Source organism: Vigna angularis, chromosome 3 (genome assembly GCF_016808095.1).
Source record: "Vigna angularis cultivar LongXiaoDou No.4 chromosome 3, ASM1680809v1, whole genome shotgun sequence".
Lineage (NCBI taxonomy): Eukaryota > Viridiplantae > Streptophyta > Magnoliopsida > Fabales > Fabaceae > Vigna > Vigna angularis.
The window spans coordinates 6,083,794-6,108,382 of NC_068972.1; the positions used below are offsets into that span (position 1 = coordinate 6,083,794).

The 24,589-nt window shown below is 32.5% G+C and overlaps 3 protein-coding genes across 3 annotated transcripts; 2 read left to right on the forward strand and 1 right to left on the reverse strand.

Annotated features, from left to right (window-relative positions):
- Positions 1–1,850: 1,850 nt before the first annotated feature.
- Positions 1,851–4,129, reverse strand: LOC108326641 (DNA-directed RNA polymerases II, IV and V subunit 6A). Its single transcript, XM_017560245.2, has 6 exons — positions 3,997–4,129; positions 3,646–3,679; positions 3,379–3,545; positions 3,248–3,299; positions 2,288–2,355; positions 1,851–2,208 (listed from the first exon to the last, which is right to left on the reverse strand). Exons 1-6 carry the CDS (start codon positions 4,029–4,031, stop codon positions 2,139–2,141), a joined length of 426 nt encoding a protein of 141 aa, XP_017415734.1. The 5' UTR covers positions 4,032–4,129; the 3' UTR covers positions 1,851–2,138.
- Positions 4,130–10,072: 5,943 nt separating this feature from the next.
- LOC108326640 (probable methyltransferase PMT16) lies at positions 10,073–15,013 on the forward strand. Its single transcript, XM_017560244.2, has 6 exons — positions 10,073–10,763; positions 12,834–13,044; positions 13,130–13,418; positions 13,493–13,882; positions 13,974–14,051; positions 14,152–15,013. The coding sequence occupies exons 1-6, from the start codon at positions 10,137–10,139 to the stop codon at positions 14,360–14,362; spliced, it is 1,806 nt and encodes a 601-aa protein (XP_017415733.1). The 5' UTR covers positions 10,073–10,136; the 3' UTR covers positions 14,363–15,013.
- Positions 15,014–20,363: 5,350 nt separating this feature from the next.
- Positions 20,364–24,400, forward strand: LOC108324075 (protein FAR1-RELATED SEQUENCE 5). Its single transcript, XM_017556879.2, has 5 exons — positions 20,364–20,736; positions 21,120–23,484; positions 23,673–23,825; positions 23,915–23,974; positions 24,095–24,400. The coding sequence occupies exons 1-5, from the start codon at positions 20,567–20,569 to the stop codon at positions 24,176–24,178; spliced, it is 2,832 nt and encodes a 943-aa protein (XP_017412368.2). The 5' UTR covers positions 20,364–20,566; the 3' UTR covers positions 24,179–24,400.
- Positions 24,401–24,589: the final 189 nt, after the last annotated feature.

The window sequence follows — 24,589 nt, forward strand, 5'->3', positions numbered from 1 at the left end:
CCTACCCTGTATACAATTCTGTCACTGGGAAAAGATATTTTTGCAGTTGACTTATCACAATGACTTTGTGGGTGAAGAGGTTCAAGGCCATGCATGACACAGTAATTAAATATATAAAAAGAAATTAAATCGTATACTAAAACGCCAACAATTACAATGTAAGTTTATTGTTTTCGTAAATATTGAAAAAAAAATGTTCATAAAATGTGAAAGAAATCGATAAACCCCTTAAGTTCAGACTTTTGTGAGCATGATAGCTGTTGCAATGTTGCCTGGCAGTAGGCATTTGCTTTGACTAAGATGTTTCAACATTTGTCACGTGTATCTTCATGGGTTGTCTTCAGTTTTAAACAACTCACTCATTATGATTACTCGATGAACTATTTTAATATTTAGTTAATATTTAAAATGTTTGTGCCAACATGCATGATCCAACCGTTGTCAACAGCACCGACGGTGCACGACCACCTTACATAACCCTTGTCTTTATTCCATTTTCACATAAAAATAGTCATACTTTAACCATCCACTTGTAGAAGACGGAATATGCATCTGTGTGAAGTTAATCATCATGAATTCAAGTTTTAGAATTAGTTTATGTATATTCTGAAGCTAAATTTAAGCTATAGTTTGAGATGTGTTAACCTGCTATTGTATTATATATTCTTTATAAATTCATTTTAAAATAATTACATACTAATAATATTTCTTAATCTAATTTATGTTTACATAATAAGATATTATAGTTAATATTATTTCTTTACAATATAATTTAATTTTAATTTAGATAGCTTAAATTATTTCATTTAGTTATATGCAATGCTATAAATAATATACTGGGACAACAAATTATATTAATTCGATCTTATGTTGCATATAATCGAAATTTTGATGAGATTATGTTCATGGATAAATAAATAAAAAATATTCTTAAAAAGTGCATTAAATAGGAATTGAGATGAATTCGTCCCAATCCATCAGCCCCGTGTGGGGAGTAACATCACACCATCGGTTCTGTTATAAAAAAATTAAGCCGAACACTAATGTTTTGTTTGCCTAATACCATTGTTACGAAGGTTTCTCTTTACACCTCCAATCATTTCTCCTTCCATCTCTAACTTTCTAAAATATTTATTAGTAATTTATAAAAAAAAATATAAACAAGGCTAAAAACTTCAAATAATTTCAAAACCTACTTAAAAACAAAAATAAAATTTCAAAATCCAAAAACAAATTTTGAAATCTAAAACAAATTTCAAAATTCATTTAATACCTCAACGTCACTAACTTGTCACGCAAGAACAAGAAACAATGGTGATGTGTGAGATGGAACAACCAAGAAACAACGTCCACATATATGAAACAACATCCACATATATGAGAGAGATGAAAATGAGTTCTGGAGAGATGCAAAATCAAGATGAGTGCAAAAGATTGAGAGAGATGGAGAGATGCAGGAGAGTTTGAGAGAGATGAAGGAAAGACAACAACACAAGAGAAGAGAAGAGATTAGGTGCAGGGTTAGGATTTTTAATTTGTGCAGAGAGAGAAAAAAGGTAAAAAAGTTGGAGGTGCAGGGAAAAATGATTGGAGATGCAAGAGAAATCTCCCATTGTTATTTCTGATTCAGGGCATAGTCCATAATAACGGCCCAAAAGCCCAAAATCCTCTGCAAAATAAAATACATCAGTTGTTGGTTTCTACCCCAACTACATTTCATCATTTGCTTTCTATACTAAATTTAATATTCTGTTAGAATATTACTGTTTTAGCCTTTAAGAAAAGTAAACTCTTTCCTCCACATTTGTCTGTTACTTCGGATTATATAGGTGTTAATGGAAATATCCAAATCCACACAACCTAATCGTTCTAGTAGTAGATTAGACAAACATTGTTCCGTTTTATCAACCAAGCAACACTATAACACAACTGTCCCTTGTACAAGTTAGAACTAAGCTTAAAAGCACAAACAGCAGGAACCCAGAAACTAATACATCTTTATAAGCATAACCAAGTTTTTTAAGGTGGGGGGATCCTAGATCAGTATCAACTATCAAACTTGTGAAATCAAATATAACAGTTACGAGGGCACAAAATCTATTCTATGTTACTCCTCTCCACGCATGTCAGTTGAACCATTAATCACCACCTACTTGCCTCTTCCAGGAGTCTTCCACGATCAGTTCATCAACTCCCCAATCCTCGTAGCTGCAGAAATTGTGAAAAACAATAATAGTAAGTATGGCATAAATGGGACTACCTAACTTGTATAATGGACAGTATCTACCTTCCATCAGGCAAGTAACGCCGGATTGTAAAGGGTATTTTTCGCTCACGGAGTTCCTTCATAGCAATCTAACATATTGGAGAACACGATGTTACATGTTATATAACAGAGCTTACAAACAAAACATGTATAGCGCATGAATCAAACATTTGGGATAATTGGCATGAAAAGAAAAAGCTCAATGTATATTGATGGTAAGTAAATTGCCCAATAAGTAATCAACTTATTTCTAGAATGGTGTGCACAGTGCACTCTTCACTATGTAAGACTGATTCAAAAAAAACTTGAGAATAAAAAACTTCACTGCCACAGTACACTATCGTCTAAAGGAGACTATGTAAAATCCTAAATGAACATATGACTGATTCAATATTGTAAGACTGAATCAGTTCGTATTACTAGTCAGTTTAGGTTAATAGTTTAGCGCCGGAAGTAGATATTGTGCAGGCAGAGACTTAATAAATACTTAAACTAAATAACCAAATACTAAAAAGGGTATGTTGTTGTCAAACTAAATAACAAACCAATCTCAGTTATGCCCAGCACCGATAACTTTTTCTTAAAGGGAGCTAGAGGCAAAGAAAGGCAAGCTATAATGGGGGAAAGTAATCAACAAGCAGATTAAAAAGTTATAACTATAATACTTCCCATGTAAATTGTTCTTCCCAGGTTAGGAATATCTATTAAATATAAATTAAAAAGAATATATTACAACTTCAAAGGGCATAATTTATTCTGTTATTCATGCAGCACATCTGTGCAACTGCAGGGTTCCGTATAAACCAAATTTCAAGAACACCATTCAATCAAGGATCCAGATATTTGGTAAGAAAATAAGGTCAAACTGACGTACATTTGAAAATTCAAAACTACAAGTTCAGCAATGAAATAATCAGTGAGCTGAAAAACAATAACTTAACCAAAACAAGTTATCAAATTGCAAAGGAAAAAAGAAGATACCTCAAGTGGATCAGTTTCCCCCTCCAATTCGACCATGACAGGTGCATTCATACTGTTCAGCCAGAAGAATTGTAACATGTTAGAAATAATTAATAAGCATAATCTTAAGCTAACAAAGTCCTGAACCAAACCTGATTTGAAGAGCTCGGGTGCCCAAAATCCTAGCACGCTCGTACTTAGTCATATATTTCGAGGTCTTTCGAGGGCGGTCCACTTGTTCCTCTTCCTTATCCTCAGTGTCAATAGGATCTCCAGTTAATTCGTCATTTTTGTTTTCCAAATCCTCCTCCGCACCTTCCTGCAAATCAATCATCCCACCAGTCAATAATTCCATTAATTCATCCCAGAGCATATATCAGTTGAATAATACAACAAGGACACAAGACAGAATTATTTACCTCAATCTCAGGCTCTGGTGGCTCATCCTCGTACCTGTATGAGCACACTTTAATCAATGAAAAATCATTCAATAGAAATATATAGATTACAAAACAAACTCTATGTCTGCAATCGAAGCACGAAACATAATTTCTTGGCAGAGTCTTGGAAGAAAAAGACAAATGTGATCATCAAACACCACAGATGAGCATTTGAAAAGCTTTTATGTCGCTTGAATATTAAAAAAAAAAAAAAACTACTACAGTTTACCATAAACCCTAATTTCAATACACAAATTGATTTGGTAAAACCCTAGTTAGTCCGTGAGTGCAGATGAGTGAGACAGTAAAGTAGAGAGAAAGAAAGAGAACCCCATGTCCATGTCATCATAGTCTTCGTCGGCCATGGTGGGCAGAGAATGAAAGATACCCTTTTCTCTAAGCTTAAACCTGTGTTTGTGCCTAAAACCCTCACAGGAAGTAACTGATGTACTAGAAATTTCAACTATCAGTCTCAATATGTAATAAAATAATTTACACGTATATTCCTATCTTACCCTTACGTTATAAAGATATAATTATTTTTTTGTTTTGGGCGTTTTGAATTTTAAGATCAATTCCATAATTCATGATAAATTTACTTTTTTGAAACTTTATTTTCACGAGTTACTTAAAGTTTGTTTTTATTTTCAATTTGAAATCCTTACATCTTTAAGTATACTTTTTTATAATATTATTTTTAATTTTTAATATTTCAATAATTATTATTCTGCATGTGTAATTTTTACCCTAGTGCCATTTTGTTCTTCAGATTGTAGTATTACTTTATACTTTATTAGAATTAATTATATTTATTATTACTGTTATCTTTATTTGTTTTGAAAAAATGTTATAAATATATGATGTATACATTTTATAGTAAATATTCATCAACATTTTATTAATATTGTAGTATTATCAGTATGACAATTAGTTCACATATTGTGAGACCCCTTAAAATTTACTCAAAACCTTATCTTAGTGGATTACATGTGTCAAGGCAAGAGATCCGAAAATCATATAATAAAAGACAGGTATGTGATGCAGATTGGACGTTCGGTTTTGACGGTAGAAGCAAAACTCAAAGTTTTCAAAAATGCAAGCCACTTCTGCATGCATCCTTCTTTCCCAAAAGTTCTGAACTTTCATTTTCTCTTCCTTCTCTCTAAAACCCCCCTACTTCTCTCTAAGAAATCTTAATCTTTTCTTCTTCTGATCACCACTCAGACATCGTCTGAACACTCTCAGCGTTGAGGGCGTTCGTTTGAACCGATCAGTTTCGGATTCTGGACTGGTAAGTTAATCTCTCTCAGCCGAGTGGTTTTTCTGTACATGCAAACTCAGTTTTCGGTTATATGAGTTCCTTAACCCATTTCTGAACGTTTTTCTGGTCTTTCATTTGGTTAGTTTCGTAAATCGTGATCGTAGTCTTTTAAGAAATTGGTGGTGAGCTACTCTGTTCAAATTGTGAACGTTCGGTCACGCTTAGAGGTAAGGGAAGCTTATATAATTTGATTTTATGTTCGTTTTGAATGGATACATGTTCGTTGATTTGCTGAATGAATATGAAATATGATTGTTGCTATGTTTTGACTGTATAAAGTATGAATATTTACTATGATATGGATGTATGAAATTATGAAGATAGATGTTGAGAAATGAATTGATATAAAGAATTCTAAGTATGTGATTCCATATGAAAATTGATGTTCGTCACTGAAGGTCTTTGACCGTTCGGTTTTCTTGTGGACTCGGTTGGAACTGGATTCTTTCATTTGATGGAATTCCAGTTGAGGACCGAGCGTTTTCGTTTAGTAATATTTGTATATAAGCGTTCAACCAAGGATATTCGTTCCTTGGTATTCTGTTATAAACTTAAGTATATCTATATGTATTTGTATATATATTGTTTGTCTTGAACACTACTTAAAAGATATCTTATATTTATCAAGCCTTTATTCTATAATACTAAGTAGTGCTCGGTCTTATACCAAGCGCTTGTACTAAGTAAGTATTAGGTCTTACACCAGGCACTCGTTCTCCTTTCCGTAATCTATCTTGATAATAAGAGCGTTCGTCCAAACTCAACAGTGTTCGCTCTCTACAGTGCTCGGTCTTCGACTAGCATTCGGTTTTCTTGATGTTTAACTCATTAAGAAGCTAAGTATTTATTAACGTTCGGTTTCTTCATATGATTCCGTCAAGTACTATTATTTGATGTCCTACAGTGTCTGTCTCCATTGGTTTCGGCCTAGAGTCTTAGTACTTGGCCTAGGCTTTACGGTGTTCGGTTTGGACTCTCAAGAGTCAGTTCATTAAATTGGCTCACTTGGTAAATAACGTTCGATTATATTAGTCTCTGAAAAGTATTATTGTATTCGGTTCCTTTCACAACCAGTGAGTAACTCTCTTGATTTGATTTGTTTTGAATCAGAGACATCTCGGTCTCACTCCAAGTGTTCGGTCTTGTTCTGGATTAAAAACTAACGTTCGGTATTTGGTATCCTAAGGGATCTTTATTCAAATTGGTTTAGTTGAGGTTTTAATAATGAAAGATGATGGAATATGATATGGATGAAATGACTTTGGTTATGAACGAGCATTCCGGGAAGGAATATCTCATGAATGTATATTTGAATTGGTAAAGTATGAATGTGGGCATGCTAAGCTAGCGGTTCATCCTGATATTCCGTGATTACTTGTTTCTCACGTAGAGAAGGGTAAGTCATGTGTGGGAATGGTAGGAGGTTCTAGTCCTTATGGTTAATTTGGACGAAACGGACTAACCTCGGGTGGCAGCTGTTGAGGGTATCCCAGTTACTACATCACCCGGGTGCACGAACGTCGTAGCTACACAGAATTCATACAGTCCGGACAGTCAGAGTCTAGTATTAGGCTTTGCATGAAAGAGTTAATGAGTTATCTTGTTTAAATTGATTGAGTGAGATATATGTTGATAATTAAATTAAATTACATAAGCTTACCATATTTACTGTCTTGTCCGTTTTGTACGTTCGGTGGTTGTCCTTCTGTTGCAATGATCATCCGTGTGGATGTGAGCAGAAGGAGAAGCTTTGCTGGAAGAGACGCTGGAAGAAGAAAGTTTGGTGGAGGTAGAAGTTAAGACCGAAAAGTAGAGTCGTTCGGTCAGAAGTTAGTTTTTTTTGTGTGATAACCATTCGGTCATATGTTGTTTTCTTTTTTTTTTGTATGACCGTTTGGTACATCTTCTGTAAACTGTTCGGTCTAGATTGCATATTTATACAGTTTTAATTTCCCCGTTATCTTGTAAGGTCGTTCAGCCATGAGCGTACGTCTCATCTTTTGTAAGACTGATCTGGAATATTATTAATATGTGATTATTCCCTTATATAGTTTTTATACTGTATTTTTGGCATTTTACACATACCTTTTAAACAAGTATTTGATGGATAACATGCAAGTAATGGATTAAATTTTTATTACAAATCAAATAATGAATAAACACTCATAGTTTCTAATCTAATCCATTGTCATCCTTATTCATTACCCCTCAAATAATCTTAAAAAAACAAAGTCTTTATGCTTTATTTGTTTCTAAGATATGCAAAGATAAAAGACTACAAAATACTATAAAATTGATAATTTTAAAGCTGAAAACACAAACGCGAATGTAATTCTTATTTAACTTTCACTGCAAAGATGCAAAGATTTGCGAAGAAAGTGTCAATCTTTAACCGTAACAAGTGATATAATAATTTTAATTGATTAAAACAATTAATACTAAAATATTATATATAATAAAATTAGTTTATTTTTATAAAAAAAGTTTTAATGTTCACATTTTAAAATTTTTTTTTATATATTTAATTTAATTTTAAACTTAGTTTATATTTAGTTTAATTTTTGTTATCATTTACAAACGCAGACCTTTTTCTTGTTTTCAACGTCTGTGACTCCCCTCTGAACCACCGTTTCACAACTCAGGTAAAACTGAGCCAGTCGTGTGATGCTTGGTACTAATGAGAGGATTGATACAAATTAAACTTATTAAGTCTTTGTTCTTTCGAGTGGATTTGAGGGAATTTGAGAGGATTTGAAGATAAATTTTTTTGTCGTTTATTTATGTGAATTTAAAGGTAAATAAGAGTGAATTTGAAAATAAAATTTGTAAGAATTAGTATAGAATTGTATTGACGTGACAAATTAAAAAAAATTATTTCTAAATTCACTCTCATTTACTTCCAAATTCACTAAAATAAACAATAAAAAATTTATCTTCAAATCCTTTTAAATTCACTCCCTCAAATTCACATGAGTCTAATTTTTCATAAATAATGCCATTGACGCGTTAGATATGAAACTCTTGAATTTAATTGGACTTCCATGAGATTCTGTGATTCCAGTGCCAGTACCAAAGCATCCATTTCCCTCTGTCTCAAAATGTCAGGTTTACTTTAATGACCAAAAAATATAATACCTTTTATTTTTTACTTTAATAAAATCTTATAAAATTTTTATTTTTTATTTTCACACCGATGTTACAATAAATATATAGATATAAAGTAATTAATTAAAAATTAGCACATGGTAAATGTTTTGGGTTTAAAATTAAAGTTAACTATTTGATTCTTGTTGTCTCATTTCAATTTTTTAACCGTTGAGAACTTTTTTATGTGTCTAAATTGTTTAGATGGTACTAAGATACATGCCAAAATAAGATTAATTAAAACAAATAACAATGTTATAATTAATATGTAATTTATATTCTTACCTCAAATATATATTTATAAATATTGTAGTTGATCTTTCATTAGGATAGCTAATTATGAGCCAATTATGAATATACGTTTTAATCGTTAACTGGTTTTATAGTTGATTCGATCGGTATTGTTCAAACCGATCGGTCTGTTGTATGATCTGTTAGGTGACCATTTAAACTCAACAACTTGTCATTTTAGGTGATTTGATTAAATTTAATTTATTGTAAGATCAGATGATATGTTAGGTGATTGTCCAAACTCAACGACTTGTCATTTGGATGGTTTGGTTGATCATTCAGTTTGATGTATCACCAAACGATTTGTTTAAGATCAACAACTTGTCATCCAAAAGGTGTAGTTGATCATCCAATCTCATGTATGACTGAATGATCTATTGGGTGATCATCTATATGTGATCATTGTCTAATTTATAATTGATTGATGATATAATAAATATATAATTAATAAAAAACAATTAATATCATTTTTAACTTAAAAAATTATATACTTTTTTAATAAACACAATATTTAAAAAGCAATCAAACAAAAGTGGGTGAACTAAATTTATATTTGTGGAGTAATAAATATTTCTCTTTAACATAATTTGGATTCATGTTTAACAAAATTATTGAAAGTAGTGAAACATTTTATTTCATAAGAGTTTGCATTAATAATTTTCATTTTCTTGTGTAATAAATGTATTTACATTTTCAGTTTGCATTTAAGATAGATGTTACACAATATTTTATTTATGCTAAAATAATTAGTTACATTCAATATATACAATTTTAATAAATAAAAACTTTCCAAACAAAAAATATATTACGCTTAAAGTTATAAAAATCTCATATTTTATAAACAAACATTTTTTTTACTAGAATAATCTAGATAATAAAATTTTTCCTAAGAATATTTTTTACTCAGTTATTAACCATTTACTTTACCAAACAAGAGTTATTAAATAAACGCTTTTCGGTAAATATTTTATTTACTATTATTTCAAATATCAATTGAAAAATATATATTAAATTTAATTTTAATTTCCTTTGAACTCTGATACGGTGATTCCGATCCTTATATTTTAATATTTGAAAATTCATTATTTTAATATACTATTGATTATGTTTTATTTTAGTTCAATTAACCATATAAATCTTATGTATACAGTTAAAGTATGAATAAACAAGTAGTTCGAAGTAAAAAATATTGCCAAAGTGTTCGTTAAAAAATATTTTGTAACATTTTACACGTGTATTTTTTACTATTTTATTATTTATTTATTATTGTATTGATGTATTATAAAAGAATAACATATATTCTGTGAATATTGTAAAAAGAAAAATCTGTGTATCATTACCCATTCAAAAATCTCTAAAAGTATTAGTGATTTCTTTTAGTATTTAACAAAATAATTTAATCAGTTAAAAGATGAAAATTGAAAAGTAAACTTTATAAAACTAAAAATTGGATCAAAATATAGATTTTCTTTTTTTCTTTTTGAGAGGTATATTGTGAATAAAAAAATTAAAAATTGTAGATTTTGAAAGAGTATATATTTTAGTCAAGAAGATATGAAAAAAACTCATAATAAATATTACTAATTATTCTTTATAAGGAGAAAATAATTTTAATAACTGAGGAGATGAGCTGACCTGAGTTGTCTGTCAGAAAGAAAGATACATACAAAGAGTGAATGAAATAGTTTTTAACTGTGCTTGCTTGCATATATAAATGCACATCATTACCATCTTCTCCATTACAAGAATCCAAATAGCGATGGCCAATACTGATTCTTCTTCCCCCACCATTTTCAACGTAAGAAAAACGCCAACCTTCATCCTCCTTCTTCTTCTCTGCATCGCCTCCTACTTCCTCGCCGCGTACCACCAAGGAGCGCCCCTCCTCACCACCGCCTCCCTCTACCTCTCCGCATCGTGCAACCACCTCACTGCCCAGACTTCTAGAACGTTCCCACGCTGCAGCGCCAACTTCAGTGAGTACACGCCCTGCCAGGATCCTCATCGGTCTCTAGGGTACAAGCGGCACAGAATGATATACCGAGAGAGGCACTGCCCCGAGGAGCCCTTGAAATGTAGGGTTCCTGCCCCTCATGGATATCGAAATCCCTTTCCCTGGCCCGCGAGTAGAGACCGTGCGTGGTTCGCTAACGTCCCCCACCGTGAGCTCACCGTGGAGAAGGCCGTGCAGAACTGGATCCGCTTCGAGGGCGAGCGCTTCGTTTTTCCCGGTGGCGGAACCACCTTCCCCAACGGCGCCGATGCCTACATTGAGGACATCGGAAAGTTGATTAATCTCAGAGACGGCTCCATTAGAACTGCTCTGGACACTGGTTGTGGGGTAATTAACCTTCTCTCACTGTTTTCTCCCTAAAATTATTTTCTTTCAATTTTAATAAATCAATTAAAACAAACCCTACTTATATTTTTCAAAGTAATTATTATACAAATGAATGACTATTAGCCATCTTTTTTTTTTGGACAATAGATTCATCAATATTGTAAAAAGTTACACATATTCACACAGGTTACATTTGTTAGTGGAAATCTGGCAATTCAGATCTTTAACACCTATTTTAAATTTGATTTATGTTCATGGTAGATACATTTCAACCTTTTTTTTATGCTGATTAAGGTTTACGTAATGAATAAATTAGTTAATGAATAGAATAATTCATTAGGATATTTTTATACTGTTGTTTATTTTATCCTTCATAATTATTGCATGTTTAAATAGATAATAATTATTTTTTTCTACAAAGACACTTAATAATAAATATTTCTATAAATATTTGATGAACTCATAATAATTTTTTTGTGTAATAGCTTTACAGTACGTGATGCATCATGTATTTAATAGTAAAAGGATTTATTTTGTGTGAGTATTTATTTAGAATAATATTAATATGGTTATCATTATTATACTAAAAAAGTAAAGGTTTAATCCTTTTCGACATGTACGAATTTTTCAGATGGGTCCTCGTTTTCTAAAGTGTATCAAAATGGTCCTTAATTTTCAAAATTGATATCAATTGAGTCCTTTCCGTTAAGTTGGCTAGACGGCGTTAAAAAAATTGATGAGTGGATGCTGAGATGACGAACGAACGCTCGTCCACAAGCGAACGAACGCTCGTCCACCAGCGAACGAACGCTCGTCCACCAGCGAACGAACGCTCGTCGACCCCCGAACGAACGGTTGTCCAGTGTGGAACGAACGGTCGTCCAGCAGTAAGAGGTCGACGAGCGTTCGTTCGCTGGTGGACGAGCGTCCGTTCGCTGGTGGACGAGCGTCCGTTCGCTGGTGGACGAGCGTTCGTTCGCTCGTTCGCTGGTGGACGAGCGTTCGTTGGTCATCTCAGCATCCACTCATAATTTTTTTAACGCCGTCCAGCCAACTTAACGGAAAGGACTCAATTGATATCAATTTTGAAAATTAAGGACCATTTTGATACACTTTAGAAAACGAGACCCATATCAAACATTCGTACATAAATAGTGATGTCGAAAAGGATTAAACCAAAAATAAATTAGAGATTGTTTGGAAAGTTAAAAAAGTTTAAGCGTGTACGTGAGTTGGTTCCGAAATAAGAAATAAGGAAGTGAGAAGGCATTTGCTTCCAATGTTTATATGCGGAGTACGCGTTGGATCACACGTCACGTTTTTATGATTTTCGACAAAGGAGTCAACTCAAACCAATTCTAACCGCTATTCTTTTACCTTAACTGTTTATATTTAATATTAAATTTCTGACCACACTTTCCATACTTGGGTTTTTTAAGCTGTATCAGTATGTTACAGCTCAAAATATTTATTTATTATGTATTGACCGTTTTATTTTTATGATTTGTTTATTTTAATATCAATAAAAACTTTATTTTAGAATTTCAAATTTTTAATACTTAATTAATAATAAATAGTTAATAAATAAACATTGACATTTTTAATTTATAACTAATACATTGTTTTCAACTTATAAAAGAGTTTCATTGTTATATTTTAAAAAATTGAAAGACTTAAAAGAGTCATCCTGTTGTGTTTTTAAATTAAATATTTTATTTAATTTTTTATTAAAAAATGTTGTTTGAATAAACCAAAGGTCTAAGAGAAGCAAAGTAATTAATCCTTTGTTTAAGTGTGTAAAAGACTTCACATTGACTGGTGAATACATTTTCATTATTGTTTTTCTTATCCATGAACTGAGAGAGTAGAAGACCGAAGCAATTGGATGTGTTGGATAATCGTTGTTTTCGCTTGGTGATTTTCTTAAAAGCATATAACAATGCGGCAAAAATGGCTTGGAGCCAATGGTTGCAGTTTACCTATTTTGGTTCTTTAAAAACATTTTAAAATGATAATTTAAATTCGGAAGTGTGTTACAGGATAGCTTAATAATGAATAGTGTATATGCAGGTGGCTAGTTGGGGAGCGTATCTTCTCTCGCGCAATATACTAACATTGTCAATGGCACCAAGGGACACCCACGAAGCACAGGTTCAATTTGCCCTTGAGCGTGGAGTTCCTGCACTCATTGGAATTCTTGCCTCTAAGAGGCTACCTTTCCCTTCAAGAGCTTTTGACATGTCCCATTGCTCTCGCTGCCTCATCCCATGGGCTGAATATGGTACTGTATTATGCTACATCATCAAACCACAAATTATATGATATATATTTCAGACCTTGGGTTAAGTCATGACTTGTTGAAATAGATGGAGTTTTTCTCAACGAAGTGGATCGAGTTCTACGCCCTGGTGGGTATTGGATTCTGTCTGGGCCACCAATCAACTGGAAGAAATACTGGAAAGGGTGGCAAAGAACGGAGAAGGATTTGAACGAAGAGCAGACCAAAATTGAGGAGGTAGCCAAAAGCCTTTGCTGGAACAAGCTAGTGGAGAAGGATGATATAGCTATCTGGCAAAAACCCAAAAATCATTTAGATTGTAAGCTCGCACAAAAGAGGTCTTTTTGCAGTGCACAAAATGACCCTGACAAAGCCTGGTTAGTCCAACCTCCTTGCATGTGTTCTGTTTACTGTTGACGTGTTCTTTTATAATTATTTTGGTGCTCTTCAGGTATACCGATATGCAGACATGTTTGACTCGTCTTCCTGAAGTTTCAAACAAAGAAGAAACTTCGGGTGGGGTGGTGGATGATTGGCCAAAGAGATTAAAATCCACCCCACCGAGAATTTATAGGGGTACCATAGAAGGGGTTACAGATGAAAGCTTTTCAAAAAATTATGAGCTGTGGAAGAAAAGGGTATCATATTACAAGACAGTAAACAAACTACTAGGAACCGGGAGATACCGTAATCTTTTGGATATGAATGCTTATTTGGGTGGATTTGCTGCTGCACTAATTGAGGACCCTGTTTGGGTTATGAATGTGGTTCCTGTTCAGGCTAAGGTTGACACACTTGGATCAATATATGAACGCGGGTTGATTGGAATATATCATGACTGGTAATTAGCAGAATAAAATATCTCGTCGCATGTTTCATGAATCTCTCTCCATATATAATATGTATGAATGAATCGTTTGGTTGTCATGCAGGTGTGAACCAATGTCTACTTATCCTAGAACTTATGATCTAATTCATGCTGATTCAGTGTTCAGTCTTTACAGTAACAGGTAATATGTTGGTTAAGAAGACATATTTCTTGGAGAGACCAGTTTTTTAAGTGTATATTCTGACAATGTAAAATGCAACTAACAAAATTGTGTGTTGTAGATGTGAGTTGGAAGACATTCTGTTAGAAATGGATAGGATTGTTCGACCCGAAGGATGTGTTATCATACGAGATGACGTTGATATGTTGGTCAGAGTAAAGAGCATTGTGAATGGATTGGAATGGGACAGTATAATTGTAGACCATGAAGATGGGCATCTTGAGAAGGAGAAAGTTCTATTTGCTGTGAAGAAGTATTGGACGGAAAATTAATTATTTGTTGTATTGATTTTTTGCTTTTAGTTTCCTTTTTTAACTTTTTTAAATTTTTTTTTTTTTTCCTTTTTACTTATAGTTTTTGGAAAGGTAGGGGTACATGCGAGCACTTTTTTTGCAATGCAAAATATAACTGTGAAAAGTGCAACTTCTAGGTATGGTTGTGTTATAATTGAAGCTCACTTTTATAAGATCTATAAATACTCCTTGATGGAAATTTAGAAAGGGTATAACTCTCAAATGAGTGATTTGATCATTGAAAACACTTAAGCATGTGAATCTAGTGTCTGTCATAGCGTCGGGTGCCACTAAATCACTACCTTAGCAAATAGCTCCAGGGCTATGGGCGTTGAGCATCACCCAATTACCGCTGGGCGCTCCTTTGACAAAGAGCTCCAAAAGGAGATTGCGTTGGACACTGACGAAGAGGCGCTGGGTGCACGAGAGGGACGTTAGGCGCTAGCTAGTCTTGGCGTTGAGAATTTATGAGAATTGGTGGATGCGAATGTTTGGTATGAGAGTCAAAGGAGTGGAAAGGTGGAAACTTCACATTATATTATTGTATTGTTATTTGAGATTTGGGCTTCTAATGAAGTGTCAATCTCGGTCAGATTTGCATGTATTATATGTGTTAGTGAGAAACTATCTTATATTCTATAATTAGAGTTTAGATCTTATGACAGGATAAGCATGAGATATTTTTTCTAGCTAAGTCATAAGTTAACTTATCCTAATCATGTTGGGGTTGAGACGATGTGGAGATTGAGATAGTGTAATTTAGTATGATGGGTCTTAGTACTTTGTTTCACTTTTGATGACACATGTAAGAGTTTCAATTTTAAACCAATCAACATCAAAGTTTACTTAATTGTAAGGAGACTTAGGTCCCAAACTTTTTTTCACACATTGTTCATTAAAATATTATAATATACTTTCAATTTTTTCAATATGATTATTCATAAAATTAATTTCTTAGAGATAAAACTCAAACCACTGTTGAATTTTAAACATAAAGAAAGATGATAATGTTTTTAATTATCTCAACTTCCTTTTAATTAAATTGTAAAATCTATCGTAAAAATATTCATCAATAAATTTGAGTGTAAAGAATTTAGTTATCTATTATTATTAATTTTAAATTAGTCATAATTTGAAAATAGAGACTTAGAATCAATAATGATAAATAGATAATGTTAGAAATCACTTTAAATTCTAATTCACAAATTGATTAAAATACTTTATTAAATAATAAATATTATTTTATATACTAATAATTTGTAATTTGTAAAATAGTGTTTAATTTAGACAAATTATGTCTAATTATATTTTGCCTATGAATTTAATTGTTATTGAACATATTTTTTTAATATATATTAAATTATTCTGACCATAATATGAAATTCAAACAAAGTTAACGAAATTAAATTATTTTATCACAATTTTTTCTTATTGTATTGAAAAGAAATATGTCAATACTTATAGTAATGAACCGAAAATCTAGTCAAAATATTATTTATACGTAAATTAACTAGATATCTCAATATTACTCTACTAAAATGACACAAATACATTAGTCAAGTATTAAGATACCTGGATCAAGTTAATTCATTCCCATTGATATATATAAAATCTCATTAAAATGTTACAAATGTGACACTATTTACAATATGTCTATTGTTAATTTAATATTGCGTTTATTACATTCTTTTATGTATCTTTGACTTAAGTGTTAGAACGGGGAAATGTTCATTTTAATTTTATAAAAATATCTCAACTTTATAGTACATTAACCCTTAATGAATTGCACCTAAAATTAACATCAATATATCAATTAAATATTAATCACAATCTCTAGTTTAAATTAATTAAATACATGAATTTTTTGACTTGACTAGATTTCGGTTGATATAGCGGAACATTTTGATTTCTTTTTAAAAATATAAAAGAAAAAAAAACAAATTAATTTAAATAAAGTTTAAAATTCAATACATATTTTAAATTTTAGATGTAATAATTTAATATATAAGTAAATAAAAGTTATAATACAAATATTTATTTTAAAACTAATATGCTTTTAATTTATTTAAAATATGATGATTATTTTATAAAACGTAATTTATATTTTTCTTTGAAGGCAAACAAGTTTATTCTAAAGGAATCCATTCAATTTAGGCTGTGATTCTTTTATCTTATTCATTTTATAGGCTTTTCTAAGAGTCTATAAGATCAAATAACAGTTTTAAAGACTATATAATAAATAATTTTGGTAGACTTATCCTTAAAAGATGTAATTCAATAATAACAAAAAAAATCTAATAAAAAAAAATAAAATATTTTTTTAGGAAAAATTAAAATTTTATTTTCATTTAATGAATAATTCATTGTTAAATTATTGTAAAGTAAGAATTAAAATAATTTTGTTGCATCGGTAACCTACATGAGAAAAAAAGATTAATCATAAGCAAAATTCACATATTAAAGAAAAATAAAAATATTATTTAACTAAGCATTTTAAAATTCATTAAAACTGTTAGACATGGCTATAACTCTTTCTTAAATTAGGAAAATAATGAATATAAACAAGTGTGATTACTTTAACTTTACTGATATTAAAATAATACTACATATATTTAAAAAAATATAAATACAAATTATTCAACAATAATAAATTTTATCAATATTTTAAACCATATATAAAATATTGTAACATCCCGATTATATAATAACCAATATTATATAATAAAGACGTTAACATCCAAATATAGAGAACAGTCGGAGTATGACGTGTAATTAAATATGAAATTACAGTCATTCACCAATAACAAAAAATATGAAAATTTAAACTTGAACAGTTGAAAGGATTAAACACTACAAGTGTTTAATCAGGAAACTATAAGAAGACTACTCCGCAACATCAGCAACCTCAAGCTCTTGCTTCAAGGGAAACTCCGCGACAACATCTGCTCCCATCCAAGTGGATGATCATCGCCAAAGAAACATACCCAAACAGCACATAACAAAAACAATGCAAAGGTGAGCTAGATATAAAAGCATGTTATACTTATAGTACAATTAATTCATGTTATCATACTTAGATTCGTATAAAAAAACAAGTAGAGCATATTCATTAAACCACAATTCCACCCATTCACACAACATGCAAAAGTCATCCAAACATGGTAAATTGACATCACAAGACTTGTTACTTTATACCCCGACTCGTCCGGACTAGAATGATTACCGAGCTATGGCGGGTCTTGCACTCGTGGTGGCTTTATGGAACTTGAGCACTACCGCTCTGGCACTACCGCCTGGTGGAACTTTGGGCACTACCGCCCGACCACAGTCACGAGGTTAATCCGTTATCACTCACCTTGGATCATATGGAAGCACCCAAGACTAGGACCTCCTGCTACTCCTCACCACATGGTTCAATCCTCTCTACATGAGAAGAAAGACCATTGGAGTTTCAGGATGACCCCCAAAACTGAGCTACCATGTAATCATTCTATACAACCCCAAAACACCACCATGTATCCTCTCCTTGAGGATCATGGAATTACGTTCAAGAATTATACCGTTACTTTGAAACTTAATCCCAGTCATGAATAACCAGATACCACCCTATTATTACAGTAAATCCAACATACCTCATTCATTCACATACTTCCCACATAAATCATATCATATCATGCATTCCAAACATTCCTCATACCTAACAATCTGTTAAGCAAACAACAATAATCAATCCAATACACCTTACCAGACAATAACAGTCCTAAAAGAACCACTAAACAACACAAAACCCCGTAACTCATACTTAGACAAAGCAAATGGCTTTGAAACCATCACCAACAGTTCCGGAAGGGTTCAAAACCTCCAAAACGACTTAAGAAACGTCCAAAACGGACATCCGAAACCCCATAAACTATCAAAAACAAAGACGAAACAATTTTCTGCGAACACCTCGCGCCCGGGCGCCATAAGAGGGGCGCCGGGCGCGACTTTCTGCGAGACTCTCGCGCCTGGGCGCCACCGGGGGCGCTGGGCGCGAACCAGAAGTCGTCCAGCCCCATACCAGTTGACAGCAACCATTTTTCACCTATTTTGATCAGTATGAAGACTCTAACAAGTTACAAATGACTTACCTATGATATCCCAACAGCCCAAATGTACTCAAAATCCTTACTTCTAAAAATCACTACCTCACTTCCTCTCAAAGTGACTCAAGAATCTATCAGCTTGTTCAAAACAGTGTATACTTTCCTTACCTTCCATTTGATCACCCCTCCAACAGAATACATACATCAACATACCAATCTCAAATATCATCTCAGCCCAACCACATACACAGTCACAAATTTCCAGCATACAGTTCATACAGAAATCAACACATGTATTGTTCATACAACCCATAGGAAAAGATCTAGCTCCCCTTATCTCTTGAAGACTTCCTTTGTGAATCTTTGAATCTATCTTCTCCAAGACTTGCAGCACCAAGGTTTCTTTTCCACTCCAGCAACTATGAACTTCACCTTCCTCACTAATTTGTAGCAAGAATTTCTCTTCCATTTCAGAACCCAGTAACTCATTTTATCTCTTACGCCTAATGCTTTTCTGAATGGTGCCAAAGTGAGAGCAAAAATCTGAACGTGTTGCTCCCCATCCTCCAAATAAAACAAACTCTTCCCCTTTCCAGGCAATTGGTGCTTCCCTCCTTGATTTCCTCTCCCAAATCCCTTTTAAAATAATTGAACTTCAATCATACAACAAATGGGTGTCCCCACCACTTAAAATAATTTTGAGGTCCTTACAAATATCATCAGATAATATAAAAAAAGTTAGTTTGTAAAATTTAGTATTACATAAATCAATTATACGATAACTCAATAACATTTTCTTATTTATATATAATACAGCATAAGATAAGAGGAGAGAAAAAAAAATCAAATTACATCTGTATAACTTTAATCAAAGCATGATTCGACACCTTTTCGATTGATTATGCTCTTTTACGTTTTGAAATTTCGTTTCAAATATTATACATACAAAAATTTATATTAATATAAAATTATTTAACACTTTACTCGTAAAGATTAAAATGTACGTAACTTAAAAAATGTATTAAAATATAAATGATTTCATAATTATACAATTTTTATTTAAGATTTAACAAAATAAAAAAGAATAAATTACAATGATATAAAATTGTAATTGAAATGTAGAATTAAAATAATCAGTTATTAACAACCTAACATATAATATTAATAAAATAAATTACAAATCTATAAAATTGATAAAATTTTATTTATTTTAACTATGTTTTTTATATACAAATTATTATCATTTTATTCCTAAGCAATTGTTCTTTTAAACTTAAGTAACCATTTATAATAAAAAAGAATCACTTACAAAATAAAATAATTGATCACAAAAAATTATAAGAATGATTTTTTGTTTATAATTTTAATAATTTTTTAAATAAATTTAATATGGATTTTATTACATCATATTTCCACCAGTTTTAAATAAAATTTATTCCGGTATAATTTGAATTTTTAATAAAAGGATACTATATTATTATATTTTCTCTTATATGAAAAATTTTATATTTAATTATTTAAAATGTGTATTTAATGTTTATATTATATATATATTTTTAAAAAAATTGTATATAAAACTTTGTCTTTCGATGCATTTTATATTATTCTAATATTTATATAAATAAACTAATCACGCATTAAATTTATATTATATATAAAATATAATCGTTATTATATCATATTTATTAAGCATTGTTTTTTAAACGAATTATGTAAAAGTCAATTCCTAAAATGTAAAAGTGATATAGCTTAAATGAAAAATATATTCCAAAAATTACAATGACAGTATATAAAATTTACATTTAATGTAAGAAGAGAGGAGACCAAGAATAATCTAATAAAAATCTTTTAGAGGAGGCAAAAGCAATTTACTGTAAAGAACATTACATGTTATGATTACTCTTAAAAAATTTAACTGTCACTTTGAGTTTTAACTGTAAATTTTGTATGAAGAGAATCAGAAGGGTTTCTCGTCTTCTCCAATCTTCATCTTGCTAGGGTTTGCAGAGTTGCCATTTCAGGTCTTTCTTCGAGCTCACCAACTCTCAGGGATGGAAGCACCTATAATTCACATATTTCTGCAATTATCTATATTTGAATGCTTCCTACGATTCAACACATAAAGTTCTCCGATTTGATTATATCCCAAAGGTCATGGACGGTGTTGGTATCTTGTTCCTTCCATGGATTACTTGCTCTGTCTCAAACCCTAATTGTGCTACATCGTCTTAGATTCCTCGGCTACTTTGTTCCTCTCTATAACTACCGGTAAGGTTGTTTGCACTGGAATAACAATAGCTGCATAATGTTTACTAGCACTGATTGATGATAAATTGTTATCCTCTAAAAAAATTACAGTACCACCTTTTGATCTTGATTCAGGATAAATTGCACATTGCGCAAATTGCAAAGTGAAACTAAGTGGATTTTGAAACAATTATTTGTTGATTTAGCATGAACTTAATTCTCAGCAATTGTTGGGTTTAATTTCTGATCCATATTTTTTTATGAGTTAAGCAAATTGAGTTAAAAATCAATTATATATGCATTTTTTACACTATCATTCAATCAGAATGAGTGAGTATGGTGAGTTAATAGACTTTTTTTATAAATGTTTATCATTAATTTGCTCGTCTCCCAATTGGGTGAAGGTTATCAATGGATGGGAATCGAAATGGGTTGGGTATTTTGCATGAAGGTAGTGTTGATGTTGGACCTGAGATGTCCAATAACTTGGACTTGAATGTGGAACAGAACTGTTGTAGTCCAAACATTGCTCATGCTAGTGACAATCAATCTTGTCCTCCATCAAAAAGTGTACACAGCACAAATACTGTTTTGGGAATTGGTGCAGAATTCGAGTCTGATGATCATGCATACCGATTCTATAATAAGTATGCGACTTTGGTGGGTTTCAATGTTAGAAAAGATTGGATAAATAGGAGTAAGGTGCATGGTCAGGTGGTGTCTAGAAAGTTTACCTGCTCCAAAGAGGGGTACCGCAGGAAAGACAAAAGAGATGTCAATGTGAAGAAGCATAGGAAGGAAACGAGAACTGGCTGCTTGGCACATATGATCGTCACTCGGCAGCCAAATGGAAAATACCAGGTCACCCATTTTGAAGCACAACATAATCATGACAATGTAAACCCTAACAATGCTAACGTGGTAAACTTGCTAAATGAATTTAGTGTTGCTCAAGCTATGGAAGCTGAATCAAACAATAGTTTGGGACCTAAATCAGAGTCAGCATTGGATATGTTGAATAAAAAAATAAGTGCACACGAATCTCTTGATATACTTTCAATGAATTATGACAACTATCTTCATTGTGCAAGGGAAAGAGATATGAGGGAAGGAGAAGCAGGGCGTTTGCTTTGTTACTTCCAAAGGCAGCACTTCGAAAATCCAGCATTTTTTTATGCCATACAGCTTGATGTTGATGACAAGGTTAGCAATATGTTTTGGTCTGACGACAGTATGGTCGTGGATTTTGATCACTTTGGAGATGTCATTTGTTTGGATACAATTTGCAGAACGAATGAAGATCTTCGGCCACTTGTACAGTTTTTAGGTGTTAACCATCACAGACAAGTTTTAATATTTGCTGCTGCTTTTTTGTATGATGATTCCATTGAATCATTTACTTGGTTATTTCGAACTTTCATTAATGCTATGTCCGGGAAAAAGCCAAAGGCCATTCTCACAGAACAAGAAGCTGTAATCATTGAAGCAGTCAATACAGTTTTACCTGACACAAATCATTGTACATGTGTATGGCAGTTGTATGAGAACACTTTGAAACACCTCAGTCATGTTGTAAAGGATGCGGAATCTCTTGCAAATGATCTGCGGAGCACTCTTTACGACCCCAAGGATGAGGAGGAATTTACTCATTCTTGGGAAACTGTGATAGAGAAGTATAATCTGCAGCAAAATGAATGGCTGAGATGGATGTATAGAGAAAGAGAGAAATGGGCTGTTGTCTTTGGTCGAAATACATTTTTTGTAGACATCAAAGGCTTTCATTTAGCTGAGATTTTGTCTCATAAGTTTAGAAGTTATCTAAATCCTGAAATTGATGTAGTTCAATTTTTTAAGCATTTTGAAAGGGTAGTAGGTGAACAGCGTTATAAAGAAATAGAAGCTAGTGATGAAATGAGCAGGTGTTTGCCAAGACTAATGGGTAATGTGGTTCTGTTGAAGCATGCAAGTAATATTTATACACCAAGAGCATTTGAAGTATTTCAGCGAGCATATGAGAAGTCTTTGAATGTTATTGTTAATCAATACAGTAGAAATGGATCATTGTTTCAGTACAAAGCAAATACATTTGGGCATAATAGACAATACAATGTCACCTTCAATTCCTCTGATGACACAGTTGTCTGCAGTTGTATGAAGTTTGACCGTGTTGGATTTCTGTGTGATCATGCGCTTAAAGTTCTTGATCAAAGAAACATAAAAGTAGTTCCACCTCAGTACATCTTGGAGAGATGGACTGAAGATGCGAGGATGAGAAATCTTAGAGAGATTAGGCAATGTAAGATGCAAGATAATCCTAAAAGGGTTGTTGCTAGCTGTTACAAAGACTTGTGCCACAAATTGCTCAAGTTGTCAACAATAGCGTCTGAATCCGAGGAAGCTTATCAATTTGCTATGAGGCAACTTGATGAAGTGATGGTAGGAGTGGAGAAAATCTTGACACCGAAAGCTGAAGGTGAAGTTGTCACCTCACGTAATTCTGATGTAGATGCTTCAGAAAGTGAGCCTGCAAAGATCTTTCCGAATGAGCATATAATTGAGGATCAGGATGAAATTAACAGCGCAAATGGTGGAAAAGACAGGAGAGCCACGTCAGACAGGGGGCACTTAATAACCATGACATGTAATGGAGCCGATTCTGACAGGATTTTGAATGTAGAAGAGTCACCGCAAAATACTGTTGTCTGTATTTCGAGCCCCCCCTCTACATATGTTTCATCTCAGCCTGCAGCACCGAATCCGATTGTGCAGGTCATCTTTTATCATTTATCAGATATGACAGTTTATACTGTGATCAATTATTTATTTACAATTATCAACATACTCAGTGCTCATAACTCAACTTTTTGAGATAATAAGTTCTATCTTTTTATATCTGTGTATATACATACACGCGCCAAAGAGACTGACATTTGTTGATTCTTTCATTTGTGATACAGGGTTTGTACAGTTTTGAAGCCAATCAAGTGGTTAACTGCATGTATGAGCAGACTAATCTTATGGTGGACAGTCAATCTAATTCTAGCATGATGCAACCGCAAAACATCTTTTCTAACCCACAGGATTCTCCTGGTCAATCTCAACTATTGCAGGTGTTCAATTTTCTAGTCATCTAGTGTTTTTATCATATGCGGAACATGAATGTGTATGTAATATAACACTTTAAGAAATTTTTACTCAGGAGCCTATAATCCAGAGCACTTACCTTGAGTCCATGCCAATCAATAATCAGATGCGGCAGGTAAACACCTCTTGGTCCAAAACACTCAGTATCACCCCAACCCTGAAAAAATAAAAAGATTTTTGGTGGAAGATTCATGTCGCTAACTTTTTAAATCTGCTCTGGGTATATTGGTTGCAGGGAATGGATCTTGACATTCAAAATCCTCATTCGTCGTCGTTCTTGCTGTATGACCATAGATACAGAAGTTCTGAGTCTGCATGAAGTACAACGGGATAAAATGGTTAAATCATTTTCTTGTAATCTCTTCTGATTGTTGTATCAGTATGTTTTGCTGTACAGTGCGGATTGATGTAGTCATTAGCTTTGAAACAGAATCATCCTTCCCTCTTTGTAAATAACCAAACATCCATCATACAATATTGTGTAGCTCATATGAACATTACATAATCGAATGCGATGGCTACACAAATTTTTTGAATGAAAGTTAACAAAAATCTACAAATACATCCATATTTTATGGTAGATAATACATTCCTTTTTATCCTCTTATTACTTGAAATGAATTACTTTTGTTCCGTTGCTTTTACAAGGAATACAATTCAAATATTTCCTTGCTAATCTGAACGAGAAAAACTTTTGGAGGCCCTAGACATTTTCTGCTTGATGATTCTG

Bases quoted from the DNA above. Each gene is read 5' to 3' on its own strand.
- LOC108324075 (XM_017556879.2), top strand. From the start codon at position 20,567: ATGCTTCCTACGATTCAACACATAAAGTTCTCCGATTTGATTATATCC. The intron at 23,826-23,914 runs GTGTTCAATTTT...ATTTTTACTCAG, and splicing joins GTCAATCTCAACTATTGCAG to GAGCCTATAATCCAGAGCAC. The intron at 23,975-24,094 runs GTAAACACCTCT...TATTGGTTGCAG, and splicing joins TCAATAATCAGATGCGGCAG to GGAATGGATCTTGACATTCA.
- LOC108326641 (XM_017560245.2), bottom strand. From the start codon at position 4,031: ATGGCCGACGAAGACTATGATGACATGGACATGGG. The intron at 3,680-3,996 runs GTTCTCTTTCTT...GTGCTCATACAG, and splicing joins TATGATGACATGGACATGGG to GTACGAGGATGAGCCACCAG. The intron at 2,209-2,287 runs GTAGATACTGTC...CAATTTCTGCAG, and splicing joins CGTTACTTGCCTGATGGAAG to CTACGAGGATTGGGGAGTTG.
- LOC108326640 (XM_017560244.2), top strand. From the start codon at position 10,137: ATGCACATCATTACCATCTTCTCCATTACAAGAATCCAAATAGCGATG. The intron at 13,419-13,492 runs GTTAGTCCAACC...GGTGCTCTTCAG, and splicing joins AATGACCCTGACAAAGCCTG to GTATACCGATATGCAGACAT. The intron at 13,883-13,973 runs GTAATTAGCAGA...GTTGTCATGCAG, and splicing joins ATTGGAATATATCATGACTG to GTGTGAACCAATGTCTACTT.